Genomic DNA, 15,293 nt, shown 5'->3' with positions numbered 1-15,293 from the left:
TCATCGGAATAGAGATATTAAACTAGCTAGATTCTAATAGCAATTGTTAGATTGTAAATGTTTTTTTACCTCAAAAGCTAGTTAATGAAGTGACATGTTCTCCACTTATATATTAGGTCTTGCATTCTTTCACAATCAATACAGGGCTATTCAACACGTTGTTTTTATCAATTTCTGTAAATTTTATATCTGTTGTTTAGTTATCTGTGTTAACTATCCGCTTCAGTTCTTAGTGTCGTCTCAAAAAAAACTGAATACAGTACAATTAGGTGACAATAGAGGATTTGATTTGGAGTATCCAGAGGCAGATATAATTTAGGTTTTTCAGCTCACTCTTCTAAGAAAGTTTCGAACTTTATAATAACAGCAAGTGTTTTCATGTATCTGTAGTTTGACAGAGAATCATAAAATGTCAGAAGGTAGTTGTGCTGGCTAACAGTCTTATAAGATGACAGAGGGCCCCAGGGACACTAAAATTAGGCTTTTGCTAATTTTCCAATAGATCTCAATCAAGACATTTCCATTTTCCACTTATCAAAAATCAACATGCATCACCTTCTGGAAAAAAACCTGAATATTCAGAAAGTTGTTACTAGAGCTGCCTAATCATGGAAAAAAAGGGCTGGTACTGGAAGTCTTGCTATTCTCAATGGGACAAGGAATCATTCCATAATATAATTTCTAGGCCGTGGTGGTGCTAACTAAATAGATCATCCTGCAAAAAGTTGTAGAGAAAGACAAAGTTATTGTACTTTTGGATCTTGTCTTGAGCAAACGAGCAGGCCAGTGCATTATACATACCATAGCCAATAGCGTTAGGGTTCTTAGAAAAAGGGCTACAAGGACTGAGCACATGCGGCTGCACAAAATCTGGGTCTAGCGAACCCATTTGCCAACTCTGTAACATCAGGTTAGGTCTCCAGAACAGAACAATGTGATTGATGCCTGAAAGAGATCAGGAATTCTCAAGTGGTCCACTGCATTTCCAATGGAGGAACATGCCAATGACTCTACCATCAGAAAGATATCCGGCACCAGATCTTGGTTGGAAATACCCGTAAGAAAATCAGAAGCAGAGTGCCACCTTTTAGTTGGCGATCACCGGATAATTAAGCTTATCTGTTCGATAACGTGTGCCTTAATAATTGTGCTTAAACAATCGAGGAATGGAAGTATCATACGCTAAGCATATGTTGCACAAGATTGATCCGTCAGCGATATCTCGGATTCAGACTTGACTCTCCATCTTCATTCCATCATCAGCCGGTTCAAATGATCTTGAAATAGAAACCGGTTCAAGCTGTACACTGGCTTGCTCTCTAAATATTAGTAGATGGTTTACTTCAAAACTTACATCAGCTTCTGCTTATACTTATAAACCAAAGTTTAAATTTTTAACATTAAATTTGGAGTTGATTTTGTGGTCTTTTTATCATAATTTACTTTTCAATTTTAGTTTTTAGATTGATAAGAACACATATATAAAAGTTTTATTCATAAATAATTTTTTATTTACAAATATGTCATTTGACTTTTTCACAATCACAGCCTTAGATGAAACATATTCTTCAATCTTGATGGCATAACAGGGCTGATCTCTTTTCAGAAACTAACTGACGCTAAATCACAGTCCTATGCAGGAACAAATCAAACCACCAACCGCATTTCAGGAAGGGCACACCGGTCACCGATCGCCGTATGCAGATGAAATAACAGATACTGTACATCATACCAACCATGGGATACCTTCTGGACCAGGAGATGGCAAATACCCGGGCATTCTTTTGCCCTTCAACCCTGCAAGTCTACCGCTCCATCAGCTGTCTGTACTATTACCTGATGTGTCGACAAGCAGAAAAAAACAAGCCATCTGCTGTGGCATAATGACTGGTTAAAGGTGTTGCCAGATATACAGCTATCATGGTGAGCCCCCTCCATGGATTCCTGCATCTCCCGTTTCATTTTGTAAGCTAACAAAACGAAGAAGAAACTCCACTGAAAAACAAAACTCGACCGAGACTGAAAAAAAAAAGTCAGGCTCTGAATTCTGCAAGTTGGCACTTGTATGTTGTACAAGAAGGAGCAGTATTGTGGTAGTAGACTAGTTGGTAGGTACAATGGACCATCCAGGCCTTGCCGGCTCTGAATGACTGCAAAGTGCTCAGCAAGAGAATATTATTGTCACATTCTGCTGTACTCCGATTGGGCATAGCCTCTCGCAACAGTAGTGGAACACAGAGTAAAGTGAGAGCGAATTCGGCTCGTAAAAGAGACGCGAGCAACAGTTGGTTCATTTATTGCAGTCTCGATGCGGCGGCACTGAGAATTTTGATCGGTCCAACTGATGAAATCGTTGAAGAACAGTTGGCCTGGAGTACGGAGAGGAGACTCTAGCGCCTGATGCTTGGCACATTTTGCACACCGTTTCCTCACGCGAACAGTAAGTAGCCACAGACAGGGCCTCACCCACCCTGCCCGTATCGATCTGGACGTCCGTTTGATGATCCGACCAAATGGCGTTCTGCAGTGTGAGCACGGAAAATGTCCCAATACAGCCCGTGAAATTGGGCTCCTTCTGTGGATTCGGATGGACGGAGGGAGGCCCAACAGTGTGCAGTGAGTGATAGCCCAAGGCCTGCGAATGGTTTTCTAAAGTACGTAGGGGCAGACATTCCTCCATTTCTTGCATGTCATATAAATAATTATAAAAAACTTTGAAAAAATAATATGTAGATTAATATGAGATATATAACTTAAATAAAATAGAAGTTTAAATTCAACTAGTACAAATTATAAAAAAACAAATTAATCTGAAACTAGTATACACACCTTCACAATAATTGTTATTTTTGTTATAACTTTTATAAGTTGAATTTAAAATTTTATGTTTATGGACTGATATATCTCATATTTATGTTATTGTTAATTTTCATATTTTCAATCAGTATTTACGTGATATGCAAGAAACATGTGGATACTATAAACACTTTTTGAAAAACCTGTGTTGTTTTGGTCTTTGTGATGAAAAATTGGTGGTCTCTGTGTGTTGTTTGCGTATGTGTTGAACTTATCCAAGGTAAGGTCAGGTTACAGTATATATGCCGGTCGTCATGTTTGGTTTCCAGGCCCTGCTTCTTGGTGGGCTCCCAACTACAGCCCAGAGCCCACGTATTGTAGCACTCAATTGTGCTGACTGCTGAACACACAAGAAGGACCCCTGGAAGGCTGGAAATTAGTTGTGCTATGGACCTATGGTCAATCCAGCTGAAGCCATAGGCCAGCAAAATGGCTGTACTGAGTACTCCTGTATGACCTACAGGTTAATTGATGTGGCACAAAAACAGCAAATGTAATCACAAGTTCAGAACAAACAGAAACAGCACGGTCACCTAACGCGGATCACGACACCTGATCAGCCGTGTTCTAAAGTCTGAACTGACTCGATGGAAGGATGGGCCATGCATAGGTTTTGATCAGTCGTGTTCCATTGTTTCGGTGTGGCATTTCAGGCGCCGTTTAGTTTGAAATTTTTTTTTTGGAAAGTCTCGTATCAAATGTTTGATTGGATTTCAAAAAGAGGTTTTCGGATATGAATGAAAAAACGAATTTTATGGCTAGCCTGGAAACCGCGAGACGAATTTTTTGAGCCTAATTAATCCGTCATTAGCACATGTTGGTTACTGTAGCACTTATGACTAATCATATACTAATTAGGCTCAAAAGATTCATCTCAAGATTTCTTTCGTAACTGTGCAATTAGTTTTTTGATTTATTTATGTTTAAGGCTTTATTTAGGTGTCCAAAGATTTGATGTGATGTTTTTTTTAAAAAAATTGAAAACTAAACAAGGCCAGTCTGAAAGTCTAAGGCCCTGTTTAGTTTCCAAAAACTTTTTTCAAAAACATCACATCGAATTTTTGGACATCAAAATAAAGCATTAAATATATATAAACATTAAAACTAATTACACAGTTATGGAGAAAACAGTGAGACGAATCTTTTATGCCTAATTAGGACGTGATTAGTCATAAATGCTGCAGTAACCAACATGTGCTAATGACGGATTAATTAGACTCAAAAGATTCGTCTCGCGGTTTCTAGTCGGAATCTAAAATTTATTTTGTAATTAGACTACGTTTAATATTTAAAATATATATTTAAAGTTTTGATGTGATGTTTTTTAAACTAAACCAGACCTGAACTGCAAAAGGAGCATTTCAGTCTTGAAGGAGTGTCGTACTGTACAACCGTAGAATTGTAGGAACATTCCCGGATCCATTTGTAGGCGAGCGACCTTTTTCTTTTCTGAGAGGGCTTTTCTTGATAACAACTGGAGTCTGGAATAGCGTCTCAATCGCAATCCGACCCCGGAAACAAAGCAAATACTTCCGTTTGTTAATCGGCTGTCTAATCCTCTACCGTCCTTCACCCAAAATTGCAGTGTTCATATCATGCTTTGCCTAATAAAACAACACTTTAATCAAACATTTGATTTTTTTCTTCCGTCAAACGCGCGCAATGCACGGGGGTTGAGGGGTGGGGATGTGTACGAGCTTTTTGACTTGTGTGTATGCCATCAGATTATCATCCAATGTCAATGGCAAGATTTAATTAATAGAATTAAAATTTTTAAACATTTGATCACTAGACGGACCCATAAAATAACTAGTGGTGATAGCATATCGATGGCTGAACACTGATTAACACCGACACGAATAAGATGTGTTGAACAGTCCCACATTGGTTGTAGAGGGGCAAATGACCTAGGATATAAGTAGGGAAGCCCCTCACCTCAATGGCTAGCTTTTGATGTGGGAAAGACCCTTTACGATCTTACAATTGGTATCAGAGCCTGACTAGTTTAACATCTCTGGTCCGATGAACACAGTGTGTAAAGGTCTGATGGACCATGGGTGCCTGCGGAGATGCAGGGTCTGTATACCTGATAGACCGTGGGCTGGTGATAGCCCGGATACGGTGAAGGGCTGAAAGACACCAATGTGTGAAGGGGGAGATTGTTGGATAGCCCCATATTGGTTGTGGAGGGACAAAGGATCTAGGATATAAATGGAGGAGTCCCTTATCTCAATGGCTAGTTTTTGAGGTGGAAAGACTCTTTACGATGCTACAAGATGCATTCATGTGCATAGGAGAAAATCAATCTTAGCATCATGAAACTCGTTTGATGAACAGAGAATATGAAGTCATCGTCAAAAGAGTTGGTGCGTAGCTTGGCCCAGTTGATCTCCATGTGAAGAAGTAAATCAGATGCCACACAGGCAGCCGGCTGGACTAGATACAATCCGGCCGGTTCACTCCACTTTGCTGAATTATTTTTGCCGCGCCGCTTTGCTGAATTATTTTTGCCGCGCCGCTTTGCTGAATTATCGAATGAAAAGATGTTGCACCTAAAAGAACAGTTTAGGCTCAAAGCTATAAAGATGTCTTGATGCGTATCTCTTAGGAGGGCATCCGAAAAAAAAGAGAGAAGTTTGATGTGAACCACCCTTTTCTCTGCTTCCAGTGTACGTTTGCGAATAATTTGACAATTGACCATTTGTAAATGGAAAGATATGTAGCCTATAGTGGAGTTAGATTTCGACTGATCATGTTTAATCAGTGAGACATGGACGATAAAATCGATCAGGCGAAATCTTAAAATTTGAAAAAGAACTCCACAGGATCGATTTCCATACGTGCTGCTGATGGAGAGTCTCCTGTCATCAGTGTGGAAAAGAGACACTTTGTTTCTTGAGAGTTAAATCATGATAATTGTGTTGGTCGTTGGCATGAACAGCACATGCATATAGCTAGCTTGGCTCTGTTCATCCAAAGGCGTTCCATTTCCTCATCGGTAAAGCGAGCTCGATATATTCTTTCCCACACGTTCGGTGACAACCACTTGGCCACCAAACCTCCCCGTTGCGATCAATGCTGTTATTTAAGCAACATGCTTTCCGACTTTCCGTGTCTCGTCTTCTCATGGTGCAACTCTCTCCCAGAATCATCATCTCAAGTGCAACACACAGTACGCTGCATTCTGAGAAAGTCTGAATCTGATCCTGATCGGAGTGTTCATCTGCTTTTGATTTTGATGATGGCAATGGTTTCCGCCGGCGCGTCCTGCCTTGGCATGGTGGCGCTGCTGCTGGTGGCGTGCGCCTCCTCGGCTGCCGCCACCAGCTACACCGTCGGCGACGCGTCCGGGTGGACGACCGGCGTCGACTACACCAGCTGGGCCGGTTCCAAGCCCTTCAAGGTCGGCGACAGCCTCGGTAATTGAAGTGCATGCGTGTGGCCGGATGGCCATGGCTATGGCCATGAAATTTTCTTGGTTGCTTGGCAAGATGAAGTCACGAGTTCTGTTGGGTTAACTGCATGCGCTGTGTACTGTGTAGTGTTCAAGTACGCGAGCGGGGCGCACACGGTGGTGGAGGTGAGCGCGGCCGGGTACCTGGCGTGCGCGGCGGCGAACGCGCTCGGCTCCGACAGCAGCGGCTCGACGACCGTCGCCCTCAAGACGGCCGGCAAGCACTACTTCATCTGCAGCATCCCCGGCCACTGCGCCGGCGGCATGAAGATGGAGGTGGACGTCTCCGGCTCATCCGGCGGCGGCGGGGGCTCCACCCCCTCCTCGCCGACCCCGACCACGCCGAACCCCTCAACCCCAACGCCGACCATGCCGAACCCCTCAACCCCAACGCCGACCACGCCGTATCCGTCAACCCCGACGCCAACCACGCCGTATCCTTCCAACCCGACGCCCACCACGCCGTACACTACGCCGACGACTCCGTCGTGCCCTGGCGGCGCCGGCGTCACCCCGGTGACGCCGGGCACCACGCCGTTCATGTCGTACAACGGCGCCGCCGGGCTCGGACCGGTGGCGTTGGCTACCATCGGCATGGTTTGCATCGCGGTATTCGTACAGCTTGGACTGTTGTAGGTTAGTAGCCAGGGTGGAGCTAGGCAGTGCAAGTGATCGTATATAGACGACGTAACGTACGAAGGTCACGTCGTGTGCCGTGTAACGTGTTCATTATATTCATTGTTGTGGCTGTGGAGCTGAGGTCTATTGGAACCTGTTCGATTGCTATGTATAGTGTTTTAAATTGATCTCACCTTGTGTTTTAGCATGTTCATCTGTTCATGCGATCGCAACATGTGAATTAAATTACGCTTTTGATATTTATCAGGTGCCAGAACATTTTATAAATCTGTCAGTCAACTTTTCGCTCCACGATTTGTGCATGCAACCAGGCCAGATCGCGCGATTATCTCCAAAATCGTCGCGGCTATGTTGCATATCGCGCGGTTATCACTCGAAACCACGTGATTTCTCTTAAAAAAACGTGATGATTTCTTTTAAAGGTTTGGATTCAAATTTTTACGGTTTCATCATGATAATCAAGATTATCGTCACCCTCAAAAAAAAGATTATCGTCGATTATCGCGCCACTGCCATGTCACCATTTTCATCCCCTCGCTATTTTGCAAATCATGGGCTGGATAAGATTCTCGTTTCCCTTAACAAATCGCAATTTCATGGGCCTAGCCCGTTTAACTTGCTGCGGGCCAGTAGACCAGCGGCTGTCGTCTCATCAATGTTGCTAGCTAGATAGGCATTCGAAATGAGCAAATAAGTCTAAAGACCGCAGCTCTCGTCTTTTCGGTTGTATTTATATTTATATGTTAAAATTTAAATTTTTAATTGTAGATTTGAAGTTGATTTTAGGATTTTTTATTTTATTTTATTTTCAAATATGTTGTTTCGTTTTTCTTTTGAAAAATGGCCAAAAATAGCCTCCTGCAATATTACTAATACAGACCGTCTCATCTTACAAACTGGGGCGTCCAAACCATATGAAAAAAAATGATTGGGCTTGCTGGATGTGAAAGATTTCCTTAGGAATGATCCACCGCACAAACTTTCGGACAGGACAGCGCCTATCTGAGATTATCATGGGCCGGTTTAGCTATAGATTTTTTTAAAAAAGAAAATTATACATTTTCCCATCGTTTTTACTAAGTACTATATATCTATATTATTCTAGAAGGTAATGGTTATCATATTAAATCTGTCATCCACCAACTCTATTATATATATGAGTTTTTTACTGTTTTTGAAAAAAAAATACATTGAGATACTATATTTTCTATTGAAAAATTTTAATACCTTGAGATGTACCAAAATTTTACGGTAAAATTTTCGTTACCTCACGATACTTCTCAAGAATAATAAAAAACCATTATATATATGGTCTACCAATCATTTTTATATAAAATATTACAAAATAATCTATATTGGTTCTATTTTTATCTCTAAAATACAAGTTGTTCCAAATAATACTAGCATGTCTATAATTATTATTTCTTCATAGAAAAGCATGCATATTTAACTAATATATACCAATATACACAAGAAAAAAAACAAGAATATACCTATACCGGGCCCCAACAACGAGACATCGCAATGGCATACCGTGGCACTAGCCACCACTAAGGGTGTAAGTAGGCAGGCCCGTCAACTCGCTTATAGGCCAATTAAGCGGATTGTCCGCCGGGTTACCCGCTTAATTGACCTATAAGCGGGTTCGCAGACCGACCCACTTACACCCCTAGCCACCACTTGCCCCCGCCGGTGGCCGGTGCCGCGCGACCACCCCACCCCACGGCACCGGACTAGCCCTACCTAGTACCATGTGTTTAGAATAACGACAGACAAATAAACAATGAACACAATAGATTAATCACAGAAGACACGAGATTTTATGTGGAAAACCCTCCTAAGGTAGGAGAGAAAAAACCATGGGCACCAGCCAGCAAAATATCTTCACTATTTCAAGATAAGGTTACAACGCCGCACGACAGCTTACAAGAGGTATATATAAGGCATAACCATAAAATCCATAGGGTCTGTAGCACGGGGGCTCCGCCCCCGCACCCCCGGGCGTCCCCGAGCTCACGACCCATTGGTTGGCCAACATTTGCCTCTGCTTCGCTCTGTCGAAGTCAGCCTCTCATATATATTTGGATCATAACTCAACATCATACACCGTTGTCTCTCGAAAAATATTTATCGTGATAACTAAATGAGTGCAATAGCAAACGGCGTATATTTTTATAAATTTAGGATAAGTATGTATATACATGCAACATAAGATAAAAAAAATTATATGTTTAAATTTCTTTCACTGGCTATATGGTAGTATGGCACCTCCACGATACATACAGTGAAGCTTCTTAACTCTTAGAGCAGGTATAATAGCAGACTATAAGTTAGCTATAAGGATATTTTAAAGAGATAAGAGAGGAGAGAGAAGAGATAAAGAGATAAGAGAGGAGAGAGAAGAGAGGTGGACTACTAATTTGTAATCAGCTGTACATGGACTCCAAGACAAAATGTGTGTATGATATGTGGGACAATGTATTGATGTTTTATAGCTAACTATCGTATGCATTGGCTACTAGATTGTCTATAGAGCTAGTAGTTGGCTATAGTATTGAATGAACTTGCTCTTAGAGGTGACGGTGCGCCGGTGCGAGCCGCTCGCGACATCCAACCTAGTCTGGTTACTCTTTCCTTGGTTCCAACCGTGCCAAAGCTGGACGCACCGCCATGGCTGCACCGACGCGGCGTGACGCCGTGCAAAGTCAGCAAGCGGAATAGAAAAAACCCGCCAGTTGTTGCTGCCGCCCGCAGGATCACGCGCGGCCCATGACCGAACACCGAACGAGGCACCTGCGCTCGCTGCGCCGCCGGTGCGAACCAAGCGCGGATCACGCGAGCGCGCAGCGTCGTACGCGCGTGCTGGGCGCCTGGGCGTGCGGCGGAACGAACGCTTATCGCTTCCGCGTCTCGCATCAATGCCATCATCGGTCGATTGAGAATCGATTGAAGTCGTAACTAGGGATGATAATTTTCGCCTAGGTAGGTCGGGGGACATGGAAGATTTGGCCTCGACACCATGCCAGACAGGGTCGGTTGAATTTTAAGGAAAGGGGAACAAATAGGAACCTCATTTTACATATGTTAAAAAATACCCCATATCAAACGGGCCCAAATAATTCAATAGCAATGGATGTGGAGGTATACATACAACTAAAATAATTGAACAAACCCTAGTTATCCTCACTCCCCATGCCATATGTCATCGTCACCGTTAGCCCTCCACGCTAGTTGCGCATCAGCCACTGTTCTCGACTCCTTGCCCTGTCACCGGCTCCATGCCCATCGCACATTGGACTGCTTGGTCGCAGGCGTCGGGCCAACGACGCTTCCGCCTCCTGTCTCCACGTTGCCCGTTGTCGCCTCACACGCTGGCTGTCCACACGCGGGGTCCCAATCGGGGCTAGGGACCCACTGTGGTTAGGGACTGTTTTAGCCTCGATTTTGGCTCTAGGGCTAGAGCGAAGGACCAATCCCGACCTGCCGTATTTCCAACCCCAGTCATAACTTAACAACTGCTAATCTCATCCGTCCATCTTTTTACTGAATATCTCCAAGTTGCTGCTACAGTAACTTATCCAGAGTGAGATTGTTGTACCTTATCTTATCTTGCACTGTTCAAACGAACCAATTGTATTTATATTTTGTCACTATGTTTACTATCATTTTATATTTCATTACATGCTTTTTTTATGTTTTATCTATGAAAAATAAACTAAACTTATTAATATTTAACGTTGAATATATCATTTGGACATCATGATTCTTCTATGGTTAATCAAATTAATAATGATATAAATACATCTATTTTATATAATCTTAGATATTTAAATATCTCCAAATCAAATGATAATATCATTGCATACATATATTTAATACAAATGTAATTTCCATATTGTTTCGATTAACCATATGTATTATAAATAATCGTTTATGCCACCTCATTCATCCAACATCTATATAATCCATGTTTAATTCGCGAAAAGAAATTTTGGGATGTCACGTCGGACGTTGACCGAATATCGGAAGGAGTTTTCGGACACAAATAAAAAAAAGAATTTAATAGCTCGTCTGGAACCCGTGAGATGAATCTTTTGAGTCTAATTAATTCGTCATTAGCAATGCGGGTTACTGTGACATTATGGCAGCTAATCATGGAGTGATTAGACTCAAAAGATTCGTCTCATGATTTTTTTCTAACTGTGTAATTAGTTTTTTATTTTATCTATGTCTAATGCCATATTTAGATGTTCAAAGATTCGATATAATGGCTTTGGAAAAAAATATTGAGAACTAAACGGGCTTAAAACCCTGTGTGAAAGCGTTGTTTTGCCACTCCAATGTTGATGGCGTGGCTAAAAAGGTCATTCGGTGAAAATTTTTTCTTCCGAGGTTTAGTAATAAAATTATTTATTAAAAATATTTAAAAAATATAAAATATCGCGTGCGGTAGTGTTCCATTCATTTGAACCTTTTGTTTAACCAATTGGCCCGACCCCCGAGTGCAAAACTCGCACTGCTCCTGCTCGAGATGAGATACGAAGAAATTTCCCAGGAAATCAGCAAGCATGGCCTCGTACGTTCCTCGCGTCTGCAAACCCATATATATCGCGTTGAAGTTTCAGCACAAATTCCTGTAATGGGTAGGTAGTACAAAACAAACTTAATCTGTTCTTCCTTCGTCATTTGAATTTGGACCACTGGTCCGGCCGTCCAGCACGAAACCATGGGCCTCGTCTTCCGCTTCTTCCTCGGAACCAGGAATGTGTCGACAACAGAGCGACCACGTCTCTACATAAAACATCAGGGCCTCCTTCACGTGACAGCTGACGAGACTCGATCGCATCGGAGAATTTCTCGCCGTTTTTCCCGGCTGCTTCGCGGCCTCCTCCTCCTTCGCTGTCACCGACGCCCTCGTCTGATCTTCTCCTTGGCGCTGCGTGCTTGGAGTGACGTAAAAGATGCCGGGTCGATCTGTAAACAACGACCCGTTCGTGCGTTTCTGGCTCATGTTGTTTCGTAGATCTTGGTGCTTATAAGCCATAATTTAAATTTTAAATTTAAATTTTGAATTAATTTTGTGTTTTTTGTTATGGTTTATTTTACTTGCTATTGCTTTAAATTGTCATGGTTTCATGATAGGAGCACGTATCTTCCCCCACCAAAAGAGGGTTTTATTTTATATGAGTTTCTCTACAGGCTTTAGCCTATCTTTTCTCTGTTCTTTTATCTTTTCTACCAAAAGCTGGCTGCAAGTGTTGCAACTTCACCCGGAAATGTACACCCACCTTGCTTTGCTTTTCCATTTTTCCTGCATGTTGATCACTTGATGCTTCTCACCGCAGAGGCAAAAGGGTAATGGAGAGTTAAGTTGCGTCTTGCATGTCATTGCAAAAGTGCAGAGATTACTCACAGAGGAGCAGTTAAATTAATCCTTTGCTTCCAAATTCATGCACTCGGCGTGTTAATTTCCTATGGTTTCCCTCATATAGTACTATATATTGTTTCCATCACCTAACACACACAAGACAGCAGTTCCAGGCTCGCTGCCGGCAGGTGTGACAGCACGCAAAACAACTCCAAAACATCATGGTACAGACTACAGTGCAGTCACCATACATCATCACAAAAAGGTCAAACGAAAGGAACCCAACAAAAGGCTCGAAATTCCCCGCCGTGGAGCCGAAGGAATTTCACCAAAGTCATCCCAGATCCATGATCGGAAACTTCCAAAAACTCCCCCTTTTAAGAAGAAAAAGGTTATAAAAAATCAGATTAGAAGACGCGAGCGAGATACCCCAAAAAAGAAAAACGATGCGAAGCCGTACCAGCACAGTACCACACACTGCTATTGCTACGACGCCGCCAGCCACACGCCGCCAACACGGACCCAGCCAACCAGCCGGCTTCCGCCCCGCACCGCCCCGCACCGCCAACTCGTAACGCAGCCAACCCGAGTCGCGAGCGTCGCGCTACAAACTCCGTGCAACATCCGCGAAACTCCCCGTGCGTCCCGGCCTCCCTCCGCGCGCGCGGGGCAAGCCCAACCCGAAGCCAACCACCCGCCCGCGTATATATGCACGCGCGGGAACGAGAGACGACACGCCGCCACCACACCAGCGAGGCACGCCGTCTGTTCCACCACGGGCCGCTGCGGCTGCACGACGGCCCTGGCATGGTGATGGGGAGGAAGAACAAGGCGCGCGGGGCGGAGGTGGCGAGGTGCCGGCGGCACCGCCAGGGCGGCGGCGCGGCGGGGGTCTGCGCGGCCTGCCTGCGGGAGCGCCTGTCCCACCTGACGTCCGCCTCGGCGTCGGCGTCGGCGTCGCTGCCGTCCGTCGTGCGAGGCGAGGAGCGCGCGTCGTCGTCGTGCTGCTCGGGGGCGTCGACGGCGTACTCGTCGTCGAGTGGCGGGTCCAGCGGCGCGTCGTCGGCCGGGTCGGGGTCAACGACCAGCCCCTGGGCGGCGCAGTTCCGCAAGGAGATGATGTCCGGCCGAGGCGGCGGCGGCGGCGGGAGGCTGTCGCTGCTGATGAGGCACGAGCGGGTCTTGCTGGACGGCGACGAGGTGGCGAGCGTGGTGAGGCGGATGAGGGAGAGGAGGCAGGCGAGGATCAGCTTCTGGACCAAGCTGCTGCACGCGACGCTGGGCGGAGGCGGAGGCAAGAAGGAGGGGTGCTCGATGGCGCACTCCAAGGCGCTGGACCAGGAGAGGAGCACCACGGCGGCGGCCAAGTGGATCCTTTTCTGACGGCATGCAGATGCATGCATGCAGCGAAGCGCGCGAGCGCGATGCCAAGATGAGATCGTCAGCGTGCGCGGCTGTAAATTCTTTCTTGACTTCTATAGTTTGGTTAGCAAGGAATAGTAGATTCGTTGATGTTTGTTTTTTTTTTCTCTTTCTCCGGTTATTTTGGTTTATTTCGTTGTTTGATTTTGGTCTATCCTGTACAGGTTTGAAGCAAAATGACATTTGATCGGTATTCTTTGGTTGGCTACTTGGTGTTTGTGATTTTCTAGGATGAGATCCTGAATTTCTAACGTGTTATTTACATACGTCCATACCACTACCTATAGATGTTTGATCTGAAATTCTGAAGTATAGACTACTTGGTGTTTGTGATTTTTTAGGACGAGATCCTGAATTTCTAACGTGTGATTTATAACTGTGTCAGCATATGAGATCGTTAAATGACTTTTCTTGATGGTTTTAACTATAGGCATATATATTGTAATAGGAGTATATACTGGTAGAAAGTTTGAGCATATCGGTTGAAGTATATTCCTCTCTGTTGTTATCCCACGAGAAGAATATCTATTTATATGATGATATATAATTTTATAAAGAATAACGCAACCTTACAAATATATATAGAGAGAAAATGACATATTGGCTTTTGTGTACTAATGGTTGTTATCTTTTTCATTACGAAATGAATTTTATTTTTGCTCGTTACTTCTTATCTCATATACCTGTACATGTGGTCCAACGGTCTATAACTAATAGCTGTAAATATTCTACTCCTTCCTGCCATAAATATATAACATTTTAGAATAAATTTTGGTCAAACTTTGAAATATTGTCCCAATCTCCAGAATGCTTATTTTAATAGTTGCTCCTTCCATTACATATTATAAGACATTTTAGTTATGACTAGATTCATTTATTAATTCATGTATATTATTTGTATACATGTTTAAATTTATTAACAATCATACGAATCTAGCAAATACTATAAAGTCTTATATTATAAAATGGAGTTAGTACAAAGAATAGTATGCTTATATTTTCCTTTGTCAATTGTTAACTTTGTTTCACATTATAAACTATAAGATGTTGTAACAATATAGATTTATCTATAGATGCTAATAAATGTAAACACGTTATATTTATTGATCTATAGATGAAATTAGATATGAACCCATATAAAATATATTCATTGATTCATGAATAAATTTAGAAAACATCATAGAAACATCGGGAGTACTATCATAGTATTACATATTTAATATATTGTAAACTTATTCTAATATAAATAGATGGTTAATGTTTAAAAAGTTTGTCCAAATCTTATATATCATAAGTATCATATATTTTCTCTTGTATACTATGGTTTTCAAAGATTTTCATGTCTAGGACTAGAACATAACAGACATAAAGCACTTTGTCCAGATCCACAACAGAATTGGCTAGGTATAAGCACTTCAGCATCCAAGGAGAACAATTTTTAGCAAACCATCTTTTCACTTCTACTTATACTTATAAATCAAAGTTTAAATTTTTAACCTTAAATTATGGGATTTTTTATCATCCTTAAAAAGTACCTAAATATACTATGAATTA

General features: G+C 42.7%; 2 protein-coding genes across 2 annotated transcripts; both read left to right on the top strand.

Moving 5' to 3' along the window:
- Window positions 1-5,772: 5,772 nt before the first annotated feature.
- LOC102714264 (uclacyanin-3-like) lies at window positions 5,773-7,230 on the top strand. Its single transcript, XM_040521278.1, has 2 exons — window positions 5,773-6,275; window positions 6,399-7,230. The coding sequence occupies exons 1-2, from the start codon at window positions 5,801-5,803 to the stop codon at window positions 6,944-6,946; spliced, it is 1,023 nt and encodes a 340-aa protein (XP_040377212.1). The 5' UTR covers window positions 5,773-5,800; the 3' UTR covers window positions 6,947-7,230.
- A 5,719-nt stretch (window positions 7,231-12,949) lies between these two features.
- LOC121053578 (REST corepressor 1-like) lies at window positions 12,950-14,321 on the top strand. Its single transcript, XM_040521131.1, has 2 exons — window positions 12,950-13,773; window positions 13,904-14,321. The coding sequence occupies exon 1, from the start codon at window positions 13,026-13,028 to the stop codon at window positions 13,698-13,700; it is 675 nt and encodes a 224-aa protein (XP_040377065.1). The 5' UTR covers window positions 12,950-13,025; the 3' UTR covers window positions 13,701-13,773; window positions 13,904-14,321.
- Window positions 14,322-15,293: the final 972 nt, after the last annotated feature.

This window comes from Oryza brachyantha, chromosome 2 (genome assembly GCF_000231095.2).
Source record: "Oryza brachyantha chromosome 2, ObraRS2, whole genome shotgun sequence".
Lineage (NCBI taxonomy): Eukaryota > Viridiplantae > Streptophyta > Magnoliopsida > Poales > Poaceae > Oryza > Oryza brachyantha.
This window is presented reverse-complemented; position numbering and strand designations above follow the sequence as displayed.